At 49.4% G+C, this 25908-nt stretch overlaps 1 protein-coding gene across 1 annotated transcript in view; it reads left to right on the top strand.

The window, feature by feature from the left end:
• The first annotated feature begins 7887 nt into the window (after window positions 1-7887).
• Window positions 7888-25908, top strand: part of HSD11B2 (hydroxysteroid 11-beta dehydrogenase 2) — a 29307-nt gene continuing 11286 nt past the window's right edge. Inside the window, exon 1 of the mRNA XM_035118884.3 lies at window positions 7888-8295. Coding sequence (XP_034974775.3) covers window positions 7896-8295 — 400 coding nt within the window. The 5' untranslated portion in view covers window positions 7888-7895. The remainder of the gene's footprint in view (window positions 8296-25908) is intronic.

The raw sequence follows: 25908 nt of genomic DNA, 5'->3' as shown, positions 1-25908 counted from the left end.
CTGCCTCCCCAACATAAATCCTGGCTACACCTACGGTATGCTTGGGATCATTGTGGATATCTTTAATACATTGACATAGTTTGCGGGATTCGTGAGAAATGTGAATTCAATGCTAGGCATCATTAGGAAAGGAAGTGAAAACAAAACTGTTGATATCATAATACAAATCGATGATGCGACAGCGTCTGGAATAAAGGTAAAAGTAAAGGCGCCCCTGACCATCAGGTCCAGTCGTGTCCGACTCTGGGGTTGCGGCACTCATCTTGCTCTATAGGCCGAGGGAGCCGGCGTTTGTCTGCAGACAGCTTCCGGGTCATGTGGCCAGCATGACAAAGCCGCTTCTGGCGAACCAGAGCAGCGCACGGAAACGCTGTTTACCTTCCCGCTGGAGCGGTTCCTATTTATCTACTTGCACTTGACGTGCTTTCGAACTGCTAGGTGGGCAGGAGCTGGGACCGAGCAACGGGAGCTCACCCCGTTGCAGGGATTCGAACCGCCGACCTTCTGATTAGCAAGCCCTAGACTCTCTGGTCTGGAATAATGTGCACTCTACCTCACAAAGGATACTGTGGAATTGGAAAAGGTTCACAAAAGGGCAACCGAAGTGAACAAGGAGTGAATCCTCTATGAGGAATGATTGCAGCATTTTGGGATAAGATGATAGAGAGGTATAATATTATGCATAGTGAGAAGAAAGGGGAGAGGGTTTTTTGAATGTGGGACAAACTGAAATAGCTGTCAAGTGAAGACATCTACACCCCCTGCACCTACCCTTAATAAACATTTTCACCACATTTGCAAGCAGGTCTTCTGCCTCTAGAGAAGAAAGGGCCCCTTTTTGATGTGGCATTGCATTCTTAGATTCATAAAGGGGCCCAAAATATACCCAGCACCCACTTATGAACTGGTGCCCCTATGTTTGGGGGCATGACCCCTTCCTTGGCGGTGCTGCTTTTTTACACCTCGCCTCGGCTAAAGCCAAGCCACTCTCAACTCCCCGGAGCTTTCCAGCATCACCACACCCCAGAAAAACCACTCCGTCCAGTTTGCTGCCACTCAGCAAAGGTGCTGGTGTCTGGGCTGGTTGTGAAATATGTTTTTCTCGCCCACCCCCCTCTCCGCGTCCACCCGCACTGCTACCACCAGCACTGCAGAATGGAGTTTGTTGTTGTTACAGAGTGGTGTGTGAGGATGGGGCAAGCCTCACGTCCCAGAGCCTGGGTGGTCCTCCACTGCCCCAGGCTCCAAAGCCAGCACGTTGCTCAGGAAGAGAAGGAAGCTGGGCCCTTGCAGCAGGGGCCCTGTGGCACAGCCCTGGCACACTGCCTTGCTGTGTTGATCCTGGCACACAGCAGAGTCTCTCCTAATCCCACGTGCCGCAGAGGACAGAGGGTCACGTTTTGGCACAGGTTGTATTGTGAGCCCCAGGGTTTCTTAAACACATAGGCTGGGACCTCATCAGGAACAGGAAGTGGGCAGGAGCATCACACACACAGAGGAGGCTTTGTGACAGGTGCTCTTGCTTTGACTGCCCAGGCCAGACCGTGCAGGGCTGGTGTACACACAGGCTATGAAATGGGCCTGGACACGTGGGCCTGGATGGCTCTCCCTTGATGAATTACTGGAAAGCGCTCTGTGTTTAAAAATGATGTCTACACCTCTTCCCATGCAGTTAGACCTGTCTGTGTTGCCTATTACTTACTGGGACTGGATATTAGGAGCAAGTGCCAGCCACGCTACTTGGTTCAGACCCCAGTTTAGAAAAGAGATTTGGCCCAAGGTACTTTAGAGATAGAGGTCCAAATACAAATCCTGACTTGGAAAACAGGTGAAATTTGCAGGGATATTAGCCCCTGCTCGGTCGATAGTAACCCATCTTGATTCATTGAACATTGATCTTCTGCACACACCCTCCAGGATAAAAGAAACACCGCTCACAAGTTTATAGACAGTTACATGTATGGTCATCCCCTTTCCAGGCACAACTCTTTGGTGCCGGTTGTTACCTTAAAAATGGACTTCCAAATTTGGCTTTCAGGCAGTCTCTGGAGTTGTCATTTATCAAGCAGTATTCGCTGTTGACTGGCGAATATTGCGAGAGTTCCAAAGCCAGATAACCTTCTGTGCCAACTATCAAAATCTCAGATACTGTATACAGAAACAAGTGTCATTGGATGCTGAATTATGAAATATGTATACAGATTCTTGGAGAACTGTGTGTTTGATCCGTGACCTTCATGACAGATTAAGATTGACAAATCACAGAATCCCTGAGGGGCAGGGCATGTAGGCCACTTGGGAGTTCAACACACATGCATACATAATGATACTCAGTGCAAGAGGCGAGGACTGAAGCATCCATCCCCAGCAGATCAAAGAGGGGCTGCCCAGTCTCTGCTTGAAGGCAGCCAGCCAAAGAGAGCCTACATGTTCTCCCCCATGAAATTGGTGCCCATGTCCAACAGCTCTTCCCAGCAAGCAGTTCTGCCTAATCTTCAACCAACACCTACCCTTCAGCAGAGGCGAGCTAGCTGCCCCGGCACCTGGAGCGGTGCACATGCTGTGCACCCGGGGCTGGGTGAGCGTCCCAGGGGGCAGGGCGGTGATGTCACCCCCCTCAGGGATGACACCCGGAGCGGGCAGCACCTACCACACACCCCTTCCTCCGCCAGTGCCCTTCAGGTCATGTGATCTAGACCCTGCCTTCCCTCTGGAACAACAGCAGCAGCAGCAACAACAGAGAACAAGCCTTTTCCCTCTTTGATGTGATCTCCAGAGATTTGACAAGTTCAGTATTATCCATCTGGACAACTGAGTTCCTCAATGCTTCACTGTGAAAAAGCATTTGCTCCATCCAGACTCAAAGGAGCAAGAAGGGTATCCTTTCTTGAAAAAGAAGCCACATATGGGATCATACAATTTCAATAATGAACACCCTCCTCCTCCTCTTCCTTTATCGTCTTCATTTTTTCCCCAAAATATTCAGACACACACAGAGAGAGACATACCACATCCATATACTACAGTACAAGGGAAAACATCCAGTTTACTAAGCAAGCAATTTCCTTCAAGGTCTGTTGTGGATAGCCCACACACTGGCGGAGGAAGAGGAGTGGGGGGGGGAAGCGCACCGTCCCCGGCAGCGCGATCCCGGTGGGGTGCCATCACAGCTGCCCCCCCCCTGTGCTGGGCACCACGCCATGACGCACGCCATGTCCCTGTGGGTGGTGCGCCACACCCTCAGAAATGCGTGCCAGCCCCGCCCCCGCCTGCTCTCCACCACCACCACCCCGTGCCCGGAGTATGAAGCTCCGCCACTGGGCCCACAGATTAGGAAGCAGAGAGTGGCAGATGGAATACCTATGGCAACATTTTCAGACCAAAGGGAGTAGGGATTGGGGGCTGCAGTCACATGCTCACATACACACATGCAATTTGCATGTTTGTATTATTAGTCACTTTGATTCGTTTGCAGAAAATAAAAAGTTCAAGTTCATAGAATCATAGAAGCGTAGAGTTGGAAGGGATCCCCAGAGTCGTCTGGTGCGACCCCCTGCAATGCAGGCATCTTAACTAAAGCATCCAAGTTGCACACTATATCCACAGCATCCCCCTGATCCACCATGATTGTAACAGTATCAAAAAGAAAAGAAAAGAAAAGTGTCTGGGATGGCTTGTTTTTTAGAAACCCATGTTGAGTCTTAGTAACCACATCATCCTTTTCTAAGTACTGTACTCACATACCAAATGTTTAATCATCTGTTCTAGGACCTTTCCTGGTATTGATGTTAAGATGACCGTTTATTCTTTTTCCCTTTTTGAAGTTGGGGCAAGATTCGCCTACTTCCAGTCTGCAGGGACATCATCAGTTCTCCGAGAATTCTCATAGAATATAGACAGAGGCTCTGAGATTACATCCGCAAGCTCCTTTAGTACCTTTGGATGCAGCTCATCAGGCCCTAGAGATTTGAATTCATAATAGCTATGTGCTCCCTCACCACCTCTTTTTCTGTCTCGGGCTGCAGCTCCCTCCTTGATTGTTTATTTTGTTATCACCAGGTTGGGCACTGCTTTCCTTCTGAGTGAAGACAGAGGTAACGTAGGGGTTGACCAGTTCTGCCTTCTCTCTGTCACCCAGTAGCAATTCTCCATCTTCTCCACGTAGAGGACCTAATACTTGCCTGTTTTTCCTCTTGCTTTGAACATAGCCAAATAAACCTGTTTTATTATTTTAACCTCTTAAGCTCATTTTGAGCTTTAGCCAGCCTGACCTTCTCTCTGCAACTATTGGATACTCGTGTATTCTCTTCCTTTGTGATCTCTCTTTTCTTCGTTTTCTTATACATGCCCTTCTTGCTTCTCAGCTCATCTGTAAGTTCTTACACAGCCACACTTTTTTAAAAGGTAATTTACACTATCTTTCTTGTTGGAATTGTCTGCATTTGGGCCTTCAATATTTCACCTTGAAGAAACTCCCATCCATGTTGGACTCCCTTCTCTTTGAATATTGCTGACCATGGGAGCTCACCCAGTAGCTCCTTACGCTTCTTGAAATTGGCCAGAATGCAATTCCCTTGCCTGTGTACAATGAAACCCAACAGGGCATGATCACTTCCTCCCAGGTTTCCAAGTAGTTCCACTTCATCCATCAGTTTTCTGTTGGTGAGGACCAGGACTAAGAGATATGATCCCCTTGTTGCTTCTTCCACCTTCAGGGAAATGAAATTGCCAGTGAGGCAGTTGCGGAATTTATTGGACCTTACATTCTCAGAATCAGATTTGTAGATTTGGAAGAGACCATGAGGGTCATCTAGTTCAATCCCCTGCAGTGCAGGAATCTCCTAACAGGTATCTCTGTGCAATATTCGCTACTTGCTCCATTGACTTGATCATTTTGTGACTCCATCAGTTCTACCAGATGGTTAGCAATGGCTGAGAATAAAAAGTTGTCCAGTTTAAGTTGGTCTTGACTGCTTTGCTGTCCTCCTTTTAGCTGTTACCTTTCTGCTGAAAGCTCCAATTAATATGGCAAGGAGGATATTGAAGAATAATAAACATGCATGTATGATTGCTGTGCCCACCGTGCTTCAGAAACAGGAGACTCAATATTAACAATTATGTCTAAGTTTGTCCTGGCCTACAGGTCAGGAAGAGACCTGGGCATCACTCTCTCCCAGTGAGTAGAGGGCCTCTGCTCGCTCTGCTGTGCCCACCGTGCTTCAGAAACGGGAGACTCATATTAACAATTATGTCTAAGTTTGTCCTGGCCTACAGGTCAGGAAGAGACCTGGGCATCACTCTCTCCCAGTGAGTAGAGGGCCTACTACTTGCTTGTTTTCCCTCTTGCTTCGAACATAGCCAAATAAACCTGTCCTGAGAGATGCAGCCTGGGAGCAATCTGAAAACTTGCCAGGCCTTGCATCACAGCAAGGTCTCCTGAGCTGGCCTTAGAAGGAAGATTTCACACAAGCTACCCAAATGTTCTGCCTTGCAGGTCCTTAGGACCACCACTCTACTGGCACCCAGGATGTGGAGCTCCCTCCCAACCTGAAAGATGGTTAGTTGGCCCCTCACTCTTAAATAAGCAGGACTTGTAATATCAGGGTATGAGGCTGCACACGCAATATACATTTAAACCACACAACTTCCCCCCAACAATCCTGGGACCTGTCACTTGTCAAAGGCACTGGGAACGCTGTGAGGGGTAAACTACAGTTCCCATGATTATTTGGAAGAAGCCATGTGCCTTAAACATACAGTGTGTGCACCACCTGAGATGGCCAAACAACATTCTTTGGAAGAAGAATGTCACATTTCAGGACAGTTTTGCCTGTTTGCCTAGAAGCAGACTGCAAAAGGACTTGCCTGTCCTTCTAAGGCTTTCTAATTCAAGCAAGGAAGGTTGTACCACGCATTTGGGAAACTGAACAATTGCAAAACTTTGGAGTCATAGGCTATCTTTGGGCAAGGACCTCTGAAGCACCCGAGGGAGTCTGTCCCCTGTGCTGCTAGAATGGCCACCTAGCTAGACAGAGCAATGACCACATCCCATGACAACGAGGTCATTTTAATACCCCAGCCTAACCACCTCCAGTGGTTTCGATCAAGGGTATTGTCTGTAGCCTGATGCATGCACCAGAAACCTCAAGACTCAGTTATTACAATGTGCTCTATGTGGGACTGCCCTCATGCCTGGTCCAAAGGCTCCATCTGGTTCAAAACACTGCAGCTAGACTGTTGATATGGCCAGCACAGAACTTTCTCCAAAACTTGCACTGGCTGTCCAGAAGCTACTTGGCCAGACTCAAGGTTCTTGCCTTAATTTACAAGACCCTTAACCATTTGGGCCCAAGAGACCCAAAAGGAAAACCTTAAACGAGGAGCTTATAGGCACCCTGTGCAGCTCCCTCAGTGTCAAGTGGCTGCCCCACAATCCCAGTTCCCATGGACTGCTCTGGCCTATCTCTGCACAGAAGAGGGGCCCTCATTTCTCTGACGTCCCAGGTCTCCAGCTTGAACAGGTCCCTGGTACCACTCACTCTGCACTGCAGGGCTGGGAGACCAGTGGGGCCCCCCTTTAAAAGCCAGCAACCCCGCCCCCAGCCACCTCCTGCCTCATTAAACCCTGGCTCCATAGTTCCCATTGGATTCAGGTAGAAATGTCCTTTGATAACCTTTCTGCCAGCCTAAAAGAGGAGACTTGAACTCGCAGCCACCTGCTGTGTTGAGGATTCCCCGCAGGCAGCAGCAGCCTCCCGGGGGAAATGCGGCTTCGGGCTTGACACGGGGAAGGCTGCGCGACCTGGTGGACGTTCCGGGAACAGCGCCTGGAAAGCTCCCTCCTGCTTCTGCCACCTGCTCGCCAGGAGGAAGCCCCGGAGGCGGCGAAGGCGAAGTGATTTCCAAGGGGGAGCCCCCTCTCTCCTTGCCTTCCTCTTGCCCCAGTGATGCCCTGTAAAGGGAAGAGGGACGAGGGCGCTCTGGGGTCCTCTTGAGGGTCTCATGGAGAGGTCCAGGAGCACCTGAGGCTGAGGAGCCCAGGCTGTTCGGCTGGACGGGCTTCTCTGCCGGAGTCCCAGCGGGCGAGGAGGAGGTTCTTGTGTCCCGCGGCCTCCTTGCGAGGGCGGCGGGCGAACGGGCTGCCCACAAAGGAGGAAAGAACAAAGAAGCCAAGCCAAGCCCCTGGCCGGCGGGCTTGGGACCTTCCTGGCTGTAGGGTCGGCGGGGTGGAGAGAAGGACTTTGCCGCTGCACTTTGCATTTGCAAGTTGCTGGGTGTTTTTTGTTTGTTTGAACACTGCCTGGTAAGAACCCAAATATTTGTAGGCGGAGGGGGAGGAGCTCCTCCTGGCTTGCTGGGGGGGGGGCAGCACCAGCTGACTGCGAGGCCCTGCTCCTGCCCAGCGCATCCCTTGTTAGGCTTGGGTCAGGGACAAGCCTACCGACGCGCCCGTCGCCCAGCTGGCGCCCTCTCGCTCTCTCTCCTTCGGCGGCAAGGCCAGGCCGCCTCGCTCTCCGGAGGGGCCTCCCTGCAGCTCTCCAGCCATGGCTCAGGCCGCGGGGCCAGCCTCCTCAGGCAAGGCCGTGACTGCTGCCCCACGGGGGCAAAAAGGCTCCAGCTGGAGAGAGGGAGGGAGGGTGGGAAAGAAGGTAGGCAGGAGTCAGGCGGGAGGGGGAGGAACCGGCCGGCCAGCGACTCCCAGCCCCTTTGCTTCTATCCTGGGGCCACCATGTGCGCCTCTGCCTGCCTGCGAGGGAGAGGGAGAAAGAGGGCGAGAGAGAGAGAGGGGAGCCTGCAACTTCTCCCATTGGCAGGGCCCGGGCAGCTCCTCCCCTTTCCCTTGCCTGCTGCTCTTTTATAAACCTGGTGCCGCTTTCGATCTCCCAGTCCTGCAGATGCACCCCGTGGGCCCTCCTGCACAGAGGCCTCCCCTTGGCTGTCCCTCTGCCTTGCAAGCCCGGGGCTCCCCCTGCTTCCGCCCCTCGCGCAAGACCCAGGCTCTCCTCCCGCCCGCCCTTCCTCCTAAGGCTATGGAGCTGGGCTGGGCGTGCAGCTCCCTGCTGTGGCTGCTTTTCCTCTCCAGTCTGGCCGTCAAACTCCTGCGCGCTGACCTGTTGCTGACCCCCGGCCTGCTGCTCCAGGTGGGGCTCCTGGTCCTGCTGCAGGGCTTCAGCCGAGCCTTCCTGCCCCTGCCCCTGGGCACAGCTCTCACGGGCACCGCCTGCTGGCTTGTCTTGGCAGGGGCCACACAGAGGAAGAGGATCCCTGCGGTGGGGAGAGCCGTTCTCATCACAGGTGAGCCCAGTCAGCACCTCCGCAGGCTCTTGGCCATCCCTACACATGCTGGCTTCCTAGAATGGGGGGAATGGGAGGGAAGGAGGAACGTGCCATGCCCCTGGCCTGGCAGAACCTCTCCTGCTTTGGCTGATCCACAGAGCAGGAGGGGGACCTCCCTTGGACAGGGGCCTTTGGCACAGGGAGGCTTGCTCAGCATCTGGACCACAAGGCTGAGTCAAGGTGGCAAGAGTTCCAAAGGGAGGGAGCTGGTCTTCCTGTGCGGCTTGGCTTCCTTGCACAAGCCATTTCAGCACCCTGCTTGCTGTGCAGAACGCCTTCCTGCAAATCACCTGCTCTCCGCTTTAGGCTTCCACAGGTGGATCTGTGGTTGGAGCTGGGCTTTGCTGCCCCTTCTTCAGGGGCCTGTTAGGTAGGGAAGACTCCTGGGCCAGGCAAAGCAGCCCAAGGACAGTGAGCATGCCACAATTGACCAACTTAACATTTGCCCTGTGTTCTATTGGTAAGGGAAACGTAGAGAGTCGTTTCTGGGTCTTATGTGTCAGGACTCAGCTTGAGAGGTTGTGCCTCATCACCAGGGAGCTCTGAGCAGTCAGCGATACCAGTTTCCAGGAGCACTTTGTGAGGGATGGCTCTTTGTGTGGCAAAAGACGCTTCCAGCCCCTAGGCTACCCCCTGGAAGACCAGGTGTCCTGCAAGAGCAGAGGACGGGGGCATCCCTGCTCTGAAAGGGGACGGAGTGGTGAACTGCTCCCTTCATCCCAGGTGTTGGAGAGGCCAAGGCCAATTTTATTCTTGAAGTAGGGATGAGGACCCACTGGAGTCCCATCCCATTCTGGGAAACCTCTAGCCTCCAGCAGACCTTGAGGGCATGGCAAGCATCTCTCTACCCCCACTTTGCTCCCTGTTCCAAGTTTTGGGAAACAGTTTGGAAGCCAGTCTGGCAGGTGTGAAGCATGTTGTTGTTCCCAAACCTTCCTGCCGCGCAGGCTAGTAAACCGAGGGTGGGCAGAGATCCAGCGGGGCCCCCCCCCACATTTGATTGAAGCAGCAATCTGAAACTTTTGCAGGCGGGTGGCATCACAGTCCCTCCAGCTGAAATAGATGGAAGTCCCCAGCTGGTGCTCAATGGGAATTGCTCCCAAGGAAACCTGCAGAGGTTGGGCTTTGCATCAGCAGCAGAAGCGAAGGGTCTTTCCCCTTCTTGAGATGCTGGATTGGCCAGAAGAGGAGGACCAAGAGAAGCCCCAGGGTGTCGGGAAGAACCAAGGCAGGGCTAGGTCAAGAAGATGGCCAGTGGGGCTGAGGCTAGCTCTGGGGAACATGTGGGTCAGCTGCACCATCTGCCTGCTAGAGCAATGCAAGGGCTCTTTGCAAAAGGGGTGGGGTGGGGAGGGAACTGGCCAATCCTGCTGTGGAAATAGGGACAGACTGGATGAGGGCTCATTGGGGTTTAGTATCAAGTCTGTGATGGAGGAGAGGGGGCTGAGCAATATCTTGTGCCCAGTAGGGCAGGCCATTTATAAAAAGAAAGGGATGTAGATGAGCCCCAAGTAGAGAACCCGCATTGCAGGGACAGTGTTCCTGATGAATCCCTGATGGCAGATAGGGCTGAGAAGCACCCATCTCTGGCTAAAAGTGAGGACCTGCTGCTGCTGCTGCTGCTGCTGCTGCTGCTGCTGCTGCTGCTGCTGCTGCTGGCAGTCAGTGTAGGCAAGACTGGCTTAATGCACATGCCTAACTTGAATCTACAGTCACTGTGAAAAATGGGAATGTCTGCTTACAAATCCCCTATGCTGGTGCCAGCCCCTGACAGTCCTGGCACTGGAGATAAAAAGAAATCAACTAGTAGTCAAGTTGCTCGTGGTGGGGATGTGGACACAAGCTGCAGAGACAGTGTACTTCTGAGTACCAGGTATGTGGGAGATACAGATATAAGGGGGTGAGCATCACCTTGATGCATTTTCTGCTTTGGAGCTTCTCTGAGGCACCCAAGCAGCAATGCCACTTATCTGCCCAGTAGCGCCCCCCCCCCAGGAAAGTGCTCTTTGTGGCACCTAAAAGACAAACGTGTTTGTCCCGGCAGAAGCTTTTGGGAACTAGAGATGCTTGAAGTGGTGTCCTGAGTGATGCATGTCTGCATGTTTGAGTATACGCATGGTTGGTGGGGATTGTTAACAGTGAAGTCAGAAAGAAATGAAACGCAGAAAGTACAGATAGGGATAATTACCGTATGAACAGGGTTCATTCACAGAAGTCTGTTGCATTGAAAACACTGACGTCCTGGCATTGGTGAGCCAATTAACATACGTTGTGTGTGATAAGAATCCATAGTGCTGATACAGTCCACCAGTGATAACTTCTTGAAGAATTGTAATTCAGCGGTTTCACGTTGCAAAGTCGCCCTTTGAAGTCCATCACTGGCTTTTGAATATTGCCATTCCTGGTGTGAGATTTGCATGCTGATTTTTTGTTGTGCGTAGAACATGGAAGAGCATTGCTGGTAGAATATCACATGGGAAGCTGAGCGGGAAGCAGACCCCTGATGTTGTGAATGATAGATTGGGTTCTGTTATACTGCTGCCAGACCAAGGGTGGTGAGAATTATTATTTTTGCGCGCGGGGGGGTGGGGGGGAATACAAGCATGGCTCCCAAGACCTGTCAGTGGGGAGAATCACTGCCCAGCATGGGCTGTGGTTTCAGCTGGGAACTGTTTTTTTCTTTTAGGTCTGCCTTGTAGTAGAAGATTCCTAGGTTACCAGGAGCCTTCACCTCCTTCTCTCTTTTTTCACTCAATTGAAACTGTGATGTTTAAGTGATTTGAAACAACACCTAAATGAACAGAATCACTTTCCTGGGGAGCAGAGATGACCTATGGACCCGCCCCAGGGGCTGGTCTCGTCTGGCCCTTTGTATCTCTCCGTCTGTAATGTTGTGAGCTTGGGTACATTGATGATGAACGGACATAGTTATACCTTTGGGCTTCGCTCCCATTGTGTCTGCAGGGCATTGTTCCACCCAAAGCACACCACAAACTCTGTGGCCACCAGTCAAACCCAATACATCTAGGTCTGGACACAGACTCATACCAGGTTTCGTGTTCTTCTCTGATGCTGAAACCGGGGGGGGGGGGGCAACAAGCAAGACTGCAGGCTGGTCAAAGTTTGCTGGACCACTTTGTAAAATAAATAAATAAACCAGGCAGGCAGGATATAACTTTTATGAAATGAATAAATGTTTAAGCTCCAGAGCCTGGAAGGGCCAACCCTGGGGCTGAAGACAGGCCCTCCTTCCTTTGTTCCGTAGTTTTCTTCCCGACTGGTGATATGGGTGGGATACACCTGGTTCTTCCAGCTCAGAGAAAGGTGTCTTTGAGGGTCCAGGATCTAGCCCTATAGTCCCTGGGTGTCTGGGAGGTTCCTCTGAGAGTTCTTGGCATTTCCTGGGGGCAGGGAGGAAAGTGTTAGAAAGCTAACAGGAGATCCTGTGATAGAGATAGGATTGAAGATAACCAGGAATGAGCTTTCAAGATACATTTTTATTTTTCCACCAATGTCACTTGCTTTTGTTCTTCTCCTTTCCATGCTGGCCTGTCACAGGTTTTAGATCCTCTCTGATCCTGCAGCAGCCGCTGCCCTTTTATGAAAAGGTTAGCAATGGAGGTGGGGTACAGTTATAACCCAGCTCCACACACCAGGGAGGCCCCTTGTATCCAGGCTGGATGCTGGGCCCTTGTGCCCAGGTGACCTCTCACAAGGAGGAGGAATTCCTGCTGGCACTTGCTTTTCTCCAGGCAGATCAGCTGGGTCCATGGGGTGGTCCAGTAGGGGGTTGCTGGACGCAGCTGTTCAAGCCCTGCTGCTTGAGCCTCCCTGATGCAGAGTTCCTCGCTGGGGAGGGATTCCATACTCTGGTTGTTGCAAGTACTTTGCCTGCTGCCAGATATGGGGTGGTCCCTGGGTCTTCCCTTGCTTTTTCACACCCCTCCTCAACCATCTTGCCAAAAATCTTGCATGTCAGAATCTGGGAGCTGCTTCTAGCTCACCTCTTTCTTCTTCCAACTCTTGCATCCTGGTTAGTCTTCCATGGATCACTTGAGAAATCCCCAGAGATCATTCTGTTTCCATGTGCTTCCAAACATTTATTTGACCTGTTGCTGCCTTTGGTTCAACAGATCTGGCAGGTTTTTGAAACCATCAAAGAATCTGCGCAACCTGTTTGACCAGAGGCAAAAGTGGGGTGGGCACACAGCCCACATGCAATGATGCCTCTTTCAACCAGCCTTCACTCTTTGGAAAAACAACCCTCTGCCTGGGTTTCAGGTGGCCCCCTCACTTGCCAGGGGACTTCATCCACTTCACTTGGGGTTGACTCAGTGAGCACAGAAGGAGCTACCCTGTCCCTCCCATGGCTTCCTCTTGCCTCAGAGCCTTCTCTACCCTCTGTGGTGGGGGATGGAGAACTCAGGCTCTGAATGCCAAAGGGTGTCCAAATGTGAAAATAAACACTGTTCCTGCTGATGCATCAAATAACATTTCATGGGACACTTAAGATTTCTATGGCCCATGAAGGGAGACGCAAATATTTGCTATATCTGAAGACTAAGAAGAAAAGAATGAGGGTACGCCGGGGTGTCTGGGTGTGGGTGCTCTTCTCAAATCCCAACTAAGTTTCCAGAGCTGTGTAAGCGGGCTTCATTTTTGTAAGCTGCTTCAGGTCCAATATTGATGGAGATAAGTAGGCTATAAGTCGCTAAAATTTAAAATAAAATAAGAAACTAATGTTTGAAGCAGATCTTCCTTCACAAAAACAAAGTATGAACTCATGGCAAGCAACTAGCAGGTCCACATTTGCAAAGCTCGTGTTCCAGAGCTTCCCTTTGTGGAAAGATTAGGATTTTGTAACATTCTTGGGTACAACAACACCCACCTTTGGGGAGCCTCCTGGAGCCATGGAGAAGCAGTGGTGAGATAGCCTGATTCAGTCAGTCCCAGGTAGAGGGAGGTCCCACGATCTCCCCTGTTTCCCCTTTGCGCTGGTGCTGCAAACAACTGAACAGGCTGGAGCCTTGGCTTGGCCTCCCTGTATGCCCGCCTGCCAGTTTTGGACAAGGAAGGAGCTGAGGCTGGGAAGAAGCCCCTTTTGACAAGGGGCCAGAGCCCAATATAGTATATGGGAACCTGAAGAAGTCACTCATTGGAGTCATCTGCATCAGGACCACAAGCCCTTCTTGTCTCACCCCAGAACAGAAGGATGGAGGCAGCTGGAAAGATCTTGAGATGCTTGGTGGTAAGTGAAGCATTCTGATGCCTCCTTTTGCACAGGTTGATCTTAGCCACCCACAGCCCCTCAATCCCTCTGGCCCACAAAACCAGACAAAGGCTGGTTGGTGCTCAGAAAGAGTCTGAGCAATGAATGGAAACCTGTATTCCCTCATGACCCTGAGAGGAGGGCTCGGCAGTGGCCCACCATGACGCAGCAAGCACAGTTTTCTCTGGAGCATCAGCAGTTGGGGGAGAAACTGCGCGTTTCATGGGAGAGCCGTGAGGGGAGCTCTTGGTCTTTTCATTCCAGTACGACTGTAAGTGCTGGTGTGCAGGCTCTGACTTTGATCCTATGCTTGCTGGTGGTGGAGATGCTTAACTCTTCCCTCATCAAAATTGCTCCCCTAGATCAGATCAGGTCTAAGTCCCATGGAGAGAAGATGGTATTTCTTCCTCCCACCCCCAGCAGCATATTTTTTTGGGAGGGGGGAGGTGTCACATCAGGCATTCAGCCCCCCACTTTTCCATAACTGCTCAATTAAACATGTTTGAGCCATCACCTCAAGAGAGTGGGGTGCCTTCCATGACTTAATCTGTCAGAGTGCAAGCCCCACCTCTTCTGAGCACCATGAGACACCAGTGATGGTTCCATGGTTCGTTCCTTCCTTCCTTCCTTCCTTCCTTCCTTCCTTCCTTCCTTCCTTCCTTCCTTCCTTCCTTCCTTCCTTCCTTCCTTCCTTCCTTCCCTCCCCTTCACAACTGTGGCATTTATCCCTGCCCCAGTGCAACTTAGGGAGATCAGCTGGGCCCCCTGGAAGGCAGGGAGGGGCACCCAATCCAGGAGAGGCTGGGCTGACTTTGGGCAGGCTATCTGCCTGGGCGCTTGCATATCTTGGTCTCCTCTCTTGCCAGAAAGATGGAAATGAATTGTCGTGAATACTGCCAGGGAGGAGGGGATCAGAGGCATCGTGTCTGCATTATTCTAGGCCAGGGCTGGGCGGCTCTCTCTTCTCCACTGCTCTGTTGGCAGGAGACAGCGACTGCATCCTTCACATGTGTGCATTGGCACGCCTCCCTCCACACACAAGCACTTTGTTCTATGCCTCCAAAATCTGTCCCAGTGTTTCTGCACTGTTTCTAGTGTGTGGCTCACGGAGGATGTGCTCATGCTATGTGTGACTATCCCTGCCCTTCAGCTGGCACTCCCCCACCCACCAGCAGTTCCAGAAACCTGAGGTTGCTTGTGGACACGCATACAGGTACTTTGTTTACTTGTGCATGCAAACCCCCTTTTTTAAAAAAAAGTAATACAGGTTTCCTGGTGTGCCAGAGCAGTAGAAAAAAAGAAAAAAAAAGAATGTGCCTGTCCGGCTTCGTGTCAGGCCAGAATTTGAAGCTTCTCCTCTGAAATGCCTGCCCCTTCCTTTCCTCCCCTTTTGCTTTTCCGCCTCCCGCACATGCAAGGGCAGATTTCATTATTATTTTCCATATTATTTTTTCAAGCGCAGTTCTGTGCAAGTGAGCTGCTTGAAAATAAATAATAAAATAATAACCACAAACAAGTGGTAAAAATGGCAGGCTGCATCAATTCCTTAATAATAATAATAACAACAACAACAATTTTTTATTTATACCCCGCCCTCCCCGGTCAAAACCGGGCTCAGGGTGGCTAACACCAATAAAATTACAATAAGACATAAAAGAAAAGAAAACAATTAATAAAAATACAGATTAAAATACAATATTAAAATTTAAAATGCAGCCTCATTTTTAGTAGTCCATAATTTAGGCTGGTGGAAGCATAATGGCAGGGGAAATGTCAGCCACACATGCTGAAAAAAACACCCAATGTACTTCCACAGTCCAGTAATACGGCATGTGATTTTATGTTGAATTTTCTACCCTAATCGGATTGGATTAATTGGATGAGGAGAATGTGTGCACATTACAAAATACTAACAACAACAGGGACACAAGCAGCTTCAAATGCATATAAATCTCCATTGTGGACAAACCGAAAAGCCCTATTATTATTATTATTATTATTATTATTATTATTATTATTATTATGGCAGGGTGGGGTGTTGACTGCAAACTGGAACGAAGTGTGTGCTGAAATTACTACAGATGGCTGCTGTGTTCCATGGGCACCCTCCCCCCCCACACACTTTGAATTTCCCCTGTCCAATAGTGGAGTTTTGCTTCTGATTCAGCTTTATGGTGGAGCTACATTATAGCATCCAAAGGCAAGTCCAATTGAGGGTAAGGGGCTCCTTCCTTTTCCACTCTGGGAAGGAAATGATGGCTGGGAGTCCTTGCCATTGCTTCCAGGGTTGAAATAGTAGCAAAACTGTGGCCAGCTGTACACAAAGATGATGTGGAGTCTTCCTCTCCTCTTCACTATCAAGGCTCCCTTTTGGAACCGAGTAGAATATTTGGCTCTTTTACCCTGGCTTTGAATAGGAATTTTAGGCTGTGGTGCCCTCCAGCTCAAAGTTTGACCCATGTGGACCAGAGCCCTACATATCTGCACTTGTGAGTCCAATGGAGAAGATGTGAGGCCTGCCTGTGTCTTGGCCATTTGGAATGGGGATCTTGCAGTAGAAGAGTCACTTGGCTTTGCAACTTTCTCAACAGGGGCCAGAGCTTAGTTTCACTCATGCTTAGAAATGAGTTTTGAGTCACCTTAGGGAGACACCCAAGTTTTAATCTTGGCCACATAAGGAACACAGCGACATAAGGAACAAGTTAAAAATCCCGTCATGGCTCAAGCCCACAGTGTGGTTACTGGTGGATGAAGAATTGATGTCACCAACAAATGTTAGAATCTTTCATCTTTTGAGTTGAAAGTTCGCCGGTGTTCTCATGCGCAATTCTGAGATGGTTTAAGAAAAACTGGACAAATTGGTTTAGGCAGTTTCTATGGTTAACATGTTTCAGTTTAAAAATGGATGTTCCAAACAGTGGTAAAATCAGTAAGTTCTAAGATCTGATGCCCCTGGGGATCCACCAGAGCTAGCACTGCCTTGGTTTCCACCAATCTAAACTATGCTTTTAAGCTTCCTTTTAAATGGGTGCCTTGTTCTCGTTCATCAGGTTCAAGCTGTTGTTTGCTAACTACTGATGGAAGTGTTGCAGTGTTTTGTTAAGGAACTCTTACTTGAACTTCTGTTCTTTTGTGCTTCCTTTGTTTGTTTGAATTAAGCTTAGTCTATTGTAAAACTTTGCCTCTTTCTTTAATGTTCACGTGTACCGTTCGAGGGACCCAAATGGTGGCCAGGCCATCACTACATCTTGTGTGAGTATCAGTCCCACAATTTAACTCTGTGCTGCGTGAAGCATTTTCTTTTCTCTGGCCTGGATCCTCCAAATTAAGCTCTGCTGGAAGTCCAGAAGCTCTACTGTTAAGAGACACAGAGGGAAACTTGCCTCTGTCCACTTTTTCAATGCCAGGTTTAATTCTATGCACCTCTGTTATCTTCACACTTAGCTTTTTCCACACTAAGAAACCCCAAACCTTTCCTTGTACTGGAGTAACCTCTATTCCCTCAAAAATCCCATTTGCCCTTTGCTGAACCTTTTGCAGCTTTACAATATCCTTTTAGATGTGAGCTAACCAGAACTGTACTAATACAGTCTTCCCAGTGTGGTCACTTCATAGATTGGTATACAGTAGTGGCATTATGATACCAGCAGCTTTATTTTCAATTCCTTTCCCAATGATCCCTAAGCATGGGTTTCAATGGCCAAGTTGTTCACTTAAGCATATAACTCCATTCCTGGCCCAACTGCACTGGCTGCCAATTAGTTTCCGGGCCCAATTCATAGTGTTGTTTTTGACCTATAAAGCAGCAGTACCTCAAGGACTGCCTCTCTCCATATGGACTGACCTGGACCATACATTAATAATCCGAGGCCTCTCCTCGTGTGCCTCCTCCATGAGTGGCCCAAAGGGTGGCAACACGAGAACGGGCAATTTCTGTGGTGGCTCCCCATTTGTGGAATGTCTCTCCCTAGGATGGCTCACTTGGCCCCTTCATTACATATCTTCAGGTGCCAGGCCAAAACCTTCCTCTATAACCAGGCCTTTTAGAAGTGGGTGGGATGTTTTTAATGTATTTCTCGTTCCTCTTGGTCTACTGTCTGTTTGTCTACTGTCTGTTTGTTTGCTTGTAAGTCACTTTGGGTTGCCCTGGGTAAGCTGATATAAGTACATACATACATACACATTTTTCAAAGCTGCCACAAATTGGGCCAGCACCATCACTGAGCTATCTGCTGTGACCCCAAAGTATCGTTGCTGGTCAGTCACTGGCAGTTCAAACTGCAGGGACATAGGTGTGAAATGAAGATAACTTCCTGCTCATTATACACTCATTCATTCATTCATTTCCCACCCTTCACCCTAAGGTCCTACTGTACTTACATTGAATTGCATTTGTATTTTAATGCCCATTCAACTGGTTTGGATAAATCCTTCTGGAGCTCCTCAGAATCCTCCCCCTCCCCTGAACAAATTAATATTGTCAACAAACTTAGTTACATGAGTGCTCATTCCTCACTCTGGCTCATTTATGAACAAATTAGACCTCTACTACTTAAAGCACTGCGGGTGGCACTGTGGTCTAAATAAACCACAAAGCCTAGGGCTTGCCAATCAGAAGGTTGGCGGTTCGAATCCCCGCAACAGGGTGAGCTCCCGTTGCTCGGTCCTTGCCAACCTAGCAGTTTGAAAGCATGTCAAAGTGCAAGTAGATAAATAGGTACCGCTCCAGTGGGAAGGTAAACGGTGTTTCCATGTGCTGCTCTGGTTTGCCAGAAGCGGCTTTATCATGCTGGTCACATGACCTGGAAGCTGTACGTCGGCTCCCTTGGCCAGTAAAGCGAGATGAGCGTGCAACCCCAGAGTCATCCGCGACTGGACCTAACGGTCAGGGGTACCTTTACCTTTACCTTTACTCAAAGCACAGGTTTCAATACTGATCATTGGGAGGTTTCACTTCCTACATCTCTCCATTCAGAAAACTGTTCACTTATTCCTACTCTTCACTTCCTGTTCCTTAATCGCTTACTGATCCAAAAATGTCATGCCCTCATGACTGCTAAGCTTACTCAGGAGTCTTGGGTGAGGTCCTTTGTTGAACTGCTCACCTCTAACTATATGCTTGTTGACACTCTCAAAGAGCTCCCAATGAGTTAGTGAGACAGGAGCCCAGGGCAGCAAATGTTTCTCTGATTAAAGAGCAAAAATCAAATAAAAATATATTTAAAACTTTTAAAACTATTTAAAACAACTAAAAACAATAAAATGCAAAAAAAAACACACCAAATTGAAGAACAGATGTAACCAAATCATGTGTCAGTGGGACAGCCCACTGTAACAAATGCTTTCAGCACACATCTGAAAGAGTACATTGTTGGTGTTTGCCTAACATCAATAGGTAGGGAGTTCCAAAGTACAATGGTACCTCGGTTTACAAACACAATTGGTTCTGGAAGTCTGTACTTAACCTGAAGCATACTTAACCTGAAGCGAACTTTCCCATTGAAAGTAATGGAAAGTGGATTAATCCATTCCACACAGGTCCACGGAGTACTTAAACTGAAAATACTCAAACCGAGGCGTACTTAAAGCGAGGTATGACTGTAGAGGTTTTGCTACCCTCAAGGAATGACTCCTTACAAACATGGGATAGACTTTTAAGACATATTGCCTGGTTTTTATGGGGGAAGGCTGGAGGGTGCTGAGAACTGGATGGGAGAAAAGCAAGACTTAATTCCTCTTGGCCCAACACTTGTCTCCCCAATGGAGAAAGAGATAGTGTTGTTTGTTTGTCACAGAGGTGAAGGTGCTGAATGTTGTCAAAAATAAAGTGCTTCAGCATTTTCTGGCTGCTAAGCAGAGGGGTGAAGAAGAGCCCTTCCCAAATGCTCTAATTAAAAAAATAATAATAAAAATCTAGGCTTTTTAATCTCTGTGGGGAAATGTGGAGATATCCATGTTTTCTTTTTAACCTTTCCAGCCCTGCCCAAATTTGTTAAAGCTCTTTTCAAGTGTCCTGCAGCCTGAGACTTTCTCTGCTGAGCTGCTGGAAGTTACCGGTATAGCCCAAAGCCTCTGGAGATTGGTTGGTATCTGCTCCCCCCCCCCTAAAAACCCTACTGTCTTCTCTGGGTGAATAGGGGGCTTGTCTATCTTCTCCCCCAAATGTACTGCTGTGAGTAAAGCCTCTGTTTCCACTTAAGAGTAGCAGGATCCACCCAGGGCTGCTTGGATAAGATTTGCTTATCAGTGGAGCATTTTAGTGTTATTGTTATTATTTATACTTTTCCCTCATTTTTTTACAAGGTGTCTCAAAGTGCTCCTACTGCCATCCCTTCCACTGGGATAAGAGTCAGGCTTCCTCTTCTGCGTTGGTGCATCTTTCATGGGCACCTGCCTTTCCTTCCTCCCTCATGAGCATGTTTAAAAATTATAACTTTCAGAACCGATTCTACATTTAAAAAAAACTACCCACACCAGATTACTGAGCTCCAGCAAATCAAAATCATGAAATCGTATATAAATATAGTCCTTCCAGTCAATCCGATAACTTATAAATAGTCCTGATATTTTCCAGGGACTATATCTTAAAGATTTCCCAGCTATTTTCCTCCCCGTCGCCTCTGAGTGTTTGCTGCTTTGTTGTTCCAGGAGAAAAGGAGGATCCCCAGTTAACCCTCCCCATCCTTTTGCCTGCTTTCTCTGACTGCCAGTTATAGCATCATGCATGCTCCACCCTGTATTCAAACAAGCCAGCCATCTGTTCCCTCCATTCCTGGCATGTGCCTCCTCTCCCCAGGCTGCAGCAGTGCATAGACAATAAGTTGTATCTAGTCCTTCATGAAAACTGGTGTCTTTAAAGTACCCAGATGGAATAATCCAAAGGAAATCCACTGGAACCTTGAGAAGACAAACATGTCATTTCCTTGCTTATTTTTACTTCTTTAGAGGCAAAATACCCCCAACATTCATTGACATCCCTATCCCTCCAATTCCTCTGTCCAAAGCCTGTCTCTTCCCTGTTGCCTCCTGAGGGCTGACCCCCCCCCCCACTCCTTTGTACCCACATCTCCAATGCCTCTCACCCAGCCAGAGCAGCCCCCCACCCACCCATTCCCTTCCTTCTCCTTTCAGCCAGGGTAATAATTGCATTGACTTGCGGAAAACCCTGGGCAAATTTCAGCAGAGTGTAGGTGTGTGCCTCGTGTGTCTTTGAAGCAGTCTTTGAAGTGGTGGTGGTGGAGGGGCTCCCCAAGCTCTGTCGCTCTCCAGCTAACGCCAGGTTGTCTCTCTTCATGTGTAGATGGGGCCCCCTCCACCTGTGCAAGGTGAGAAGCTGGAGCCAAACAGCCCGGCAGCATCAGCACAAGGAAGCTGGAAGGTAAAGTGGAAGCTCTTTTGTGCAGCCCGGATGGCTTTGTCCTCCTCCTGCCTCTGCCAAATAGCGCTCTATAGTCAAGAACCATTTGCAGTTTCCAGCTTGTGCTGTTGATGGCCTGGAAGGAGGGGACCTTGGGGAAGAAGCTCCAGGAAAAGGCAGGAGGGGAAATCAACAACAATAGTGATCAGCCTTTATCTTGTGCTGGTGAGCGTTCAGTGCACTTCAAGCATATGAGCACAGGCTTAGTTTCTCGGCCACAGGGTGCAGAGATGAGGCTGGCAAGAATTTGCTTTCTTGGCTTGCTTGGGAGAGCTAGCATTGGATCCAGGCACTTGTGCCACCAGCTGCCATTCCAAGTTACTGCTAGCCTCTGCGGTGTGCTGCTAGGTCTTCCTCACCTGTAGAGTTGGAGAGGGCAGGGCAAGTCAGGGCTTGGCCTGCACCTCTGCAGGCATCACTAGTGCATCCACCACCTGACACTGCATGGCTCAGGGGCGCCTAGAAACACTTGCAGTGCCCGGTGAGAAAAGTCCACCACTGTCGCTTTCAGAAAAAAATATTCCCACATTGCTCTTCTGGAACTGGTCTGCTAGCTCTGTGTTGGAGCAGTGGGCTTCCACTTCCTTCATATTGAGACACCTCTTCAGGACCGTCCTTAAAGGTTAGGGCTCCATTGCTTGAAAGCGCTAGGCAAATGTGATGTGTTGTTACAATGCCACACAAGTTTAGCTATTGTCGCCTGCCTCGGGAAGGTTGTCTAGGGCTCACCCACTTTGGGGGGGTCAGTGGGCGCATTTGGAATGCTGAGGGAGTGCTGTGGGCACCAGGGGTGGAATGGCTGTTGTGTGGAGGGGTGTGCGCATGGCATCACACACAACGGCTCCCACGGGGATGAGGCAGAGAATGGTATGAGACTACCACTTTGGACTCTGGTATAGGTGCCTTTTCCCCACTGATGGAGGGAATAGGATGCAAGGAGAGGAAAAGCACCTCCATCAGCTACCACTGCACTTGCCCATTTTGAGGACTCCTGCCTTAGGGTGAAGAAGTACCAGGACTCAGTAAATAAGGGGCAGCCCAAAGGCCTCTTCTCCAGAAGAGCTGCTGTTCTGAAGTCTCAGGTGCATAGCTGCCAAGTTATCCCTTTTTTTAAGGGATTTTCCCTTATGCTGAATAGGCTTCCTCGCAAGAAAAGGGAAAAGTTGGCAGCTATGCTCAGGTGCTGTCCTTGACTTGGTGTTTTCTATCCCTTCTAGAAAGATAGAAGGAATCCATGGTCCTTTATGGGCAGACTGCCAAGCTGGCAGTGACATCTGTCTGTAGCTATTGACCTACAAGGGCTGTTGTGCTGAGATGGGTTCACCTGTTCATCGCTTGGACTGGAAATATTTTTTGGAGTGCCACTCTGAGGCTAGCATCCCTGGCAGGATTGCACAGGTATTTCAGATCATTGCATAGGACAGCTGCTGGGCTGGTAAAACGACTTTACGGCTAGACACCCAAACATCACCTCTGGTTTGGCGTGAGGTGCTTTTTCCCTGAGAAAGGCAAGCAATGGTCCTCGCTTGACCTATGGGCAGGTGTTAGACATGTGGGGAGATTTGTAGAGTTTTTTGTTCCCCAGCTGTAAGACTTGGAGCCACCTTAATGCTTGTTTGCACTTCTAAATTCCCAACCCCCTATGGTGGTCCCTGGGACTTACGGGCTCCCCTAAAATTTATTGGGGGGAAGCAGGAGAAGTTCCAGACCAAGAAGAGGCCAACGGAGGGAGGGAATCTGCTTTCCTCTGGCCTGCGGCTGACCCTGGGCAGGAAGCTGCTTTCTGCTGACTAATCCAATGCATCTTTGAGCCTGCTCTGGACTTGCTCAGTGGTCAGCCTTTCCCTGCACATACTCATAGGAGCTTTGTTCCTATGACTGACCCTGTGACAGGCATCAAGACCAAGCAGGTTGCTGGGCTGATGTCTGGCTTCCAGGCTGGACCCCAATCCTCTGTCAGAGATGTGTGTGCCGATAGTCAGAAGAGAAGGGCTCCCCACCACCAGAAGTCACAGGGGCTTCTCAAGTCTGTCTTCTACTTTGTGGATTAGCTGCCCAAGGCAGCTCCTTAACAGGCATTGGCACTGCTGTGGCCCACAGCCAGCATTCGGTCCTCCAAGGCAAACTGGGCAACTTCCCGCAGCCCCACATTTTAGCACCTCCATCCAATGCACAGCTTTGCCAACACTTCAGTTTCTTCATTAAGTGTAATATTCAAGAAATGTACTGCATTTTAGAGGTAGTGCATTGTGTATTTCTCAGTGTACCTGTGTCTGGAGAAGTTGTTTTCAAAGTTGACATTGATGAAATAATTACCTGCTCTCTTTTGCATTGCAAGAATGCCCATCATTGGGAGAGGTTTGGATTACAGTGATTTCATTAGGATGTTTCTTCCAAGGCGGCTCCCAAAAGTTCATTTCATTACGCAGGGTGCCGGAGTATTGACTCTTCCATGATTAATTGCTATGTTGTTATTTATCAGTGAACTGGCTGTCACCAATTCCCCATAGGTCCCTCCTAGCATGATATCACACACTATGCTTTTTAGGCTATTTATTTATTATTTATTTTCCTCTTTCTGTTGACGTGTTCTAGTAATGGGTGGCTTTAATTGCTCTCACATAGATGGGGCAAATGTGTGTTCACTGGTCACTGCGGTCTCTTCCAAACATTAGTTCTTTGCAAGAGCTGCATCTGGAAGGAGGGGGTGTCTTTCTCTGGAGGAGCAGGTTGGGCTGGAAGATGGCTGGCTCTGGGGCTGCCTGGCGAGGGCCCATCCATCTGCCAGAGACACTTGGCATCTGCTCTTGGGTGTGGGAGGAAGACAAACAGCTGCCTTCATGCTTGAAATCAAGTTACTGTCCACAAAGCGGCTGTGTGGCCAGCTCCCAAATTGGATGAGGATGGGGATGATGGCAGCCCCCCCCCTGCCCCGCTGGAGATGCTGGATGGAGGAAGGCAAAAATGGGCCATCAAGGAGGCGTTTCAGAGCCTCTGGGGATGTGATGTGGGAACACTGCTTTGGGGAAATGGTGGCACTCTTAATCTTGATCAGAGTGTGATGTTCTTTCTTACCTGCCTGGCCCCGAGAGTGTCTACGAAGGGGAAGGAGACAGTTGCCTGGTAGTGTGTGTGTGTGCTCGAAAGGAAGCAAGAGCTACACACTCTCTGTTGTGGTTTGTTCTCTCTCTCTCACTTTTTTTTTAAAGGGATAGTTCCACAATTTAAAATCCCTAAAAATCACATTCATTCTAGGATGAAATAAGAGTTTGCTTTGGCTGTCCCAAACACATTTATTTTAGGATAAGCACCTTTTGGTTGTAGAAAAGGAGAGTGTACCTTTAAAGCTAAAACAGTAATTTGCATATATCTGTAACCTTGCATGTGCCTGGCTGGCCACCCTGAATACAGAAGGAGCCAGCATTGCCCCCCTGGGGAAGAGGGGAAGATACAGCCGCCTTGGGGTGAGATCTGGACAAGGCAAACGCCTCACGCTTCTCCTTCCTGAGCTTCCTTTCTCTTCTCTCTCCCCCCCCCCCCCCCGGCATTGCAGGTGAAGTTTATGGCATGGCCTCAAACCGCCTGCAATCTGGCTTTCCTTCCGTGTTCTGCTCCGCTTATCTCTTCCATTCCGTGTCTTGGGGCAGGGCTTGTTCCTGATAAAGCTGCCTTTTGTGGGCATTAGATGAGTTTGCCCACACGCTGCAGTTATCTGCTCAGATAGGGAGCTGACTGAAACCTCAGCAGCGCAGCAGAGGTAGCAACAGCTTTGACATCACCCTTCCTAGGCAGGTCTCTGCTGCTGCCTGGTGCTTGGGAGGGAGGCTGGCTTCTATGTGGGGGCTTCCCCACCGGCTTTCTGCCCTTCTTTGGTTCAGAGAAAAGTGTAATAAGCAGAGCAATGAAGCAGGAGGTGCCATGGCCTCTTTTGCTTTGAGGAGCGGGGTGGGGAGACGTTTCTAACCCTCATCACAACTGCCCCAGAAAAGCAGTATCAAACCTCTGGTTGGCCCTGTTGGTGGTGGCAGACGAACGTTGGGTGCTGCCTGGTTGGCACTAACCCATGGCCTTCTTGTTGGTTGTGCATTGAACTCTGCACCTGAGTAGAAATTAGTACGTCCCGTTTTCAGGACCCAGGCATGCCTTGCAGATATGTCGTGCTGTGCTCTGACGTGCCCTGACTCAAATGAAACTATTGGGTTGTTGTTTTTTCAAATTTCAGAGGTGCCTGTGTGACGCCAAAATTAGGTGCCCCCTGCCTCTCATGCTCCATTCTAAATGATAGTTGTGGCGCCCCCTGCAACACCCAGTGTGACCAAAGACGTTGCCCTTCCCTAAATCCACCTCTGGTTTAATTGTATGAAGAAGTCCTTTCTTTTGTCTGCCCTGAATCTTTCAGTACACAGCTTTGCTGGGATCTTGGGGTAAAGGATATAGACAAGAAATCTACAGTGGTACCTCGGGTTACAGACGCTTCAGGTTACAGACGCTTCAGGTTACAGACACTTCAGGTTAGACTCCACTAACCCAGAAATAGTACCTCAGGTTAAGAACTTTGCTTCAGGATGAGAACAGAAATCGCACGGGGCGGCGCAGCTGCAGCAGGAGGCCCCATTAGTTAAAGTGGTTAGTTAGTTAGTTAACTCAGGTTAAGAACAGTTTCAGGTTAAGAACGGACCTCCGGAACAAATTAAGTTCTTAACCCGAGGTACCACTGTAAATGAATAACTAACTAACAGATGGCTACGCATTGCCATTACTATGAGAAAAAGGGTATGTGTAGATTACTCCTTACTCCCTTTTTCCACACCCTGCATAACAACACATCTTCCTTTTTTCTAAACTAAAAAGCCCGCAAAGGTTGTAGCCTTCCCTCAGGGGGAAG

The sequence above is a fragment of the Zootoca vivipara genome, chromosome 6 (genome assembly GCF_965207765.1).
Source record: "Zootoca vivipara chromosome 6, rZooViv2.hap1.1, whole genome shotgun sequence".
Taxonomy (NCBI): Eukaryota; Metazoa; Chordata; class Lepidosauria; order Squamata; family Lacertidae; genus Zootoca; species Zootoca vivipara.
This window is presented reverse-complemented; position numbering and strand designations above follow the sequence as displayed.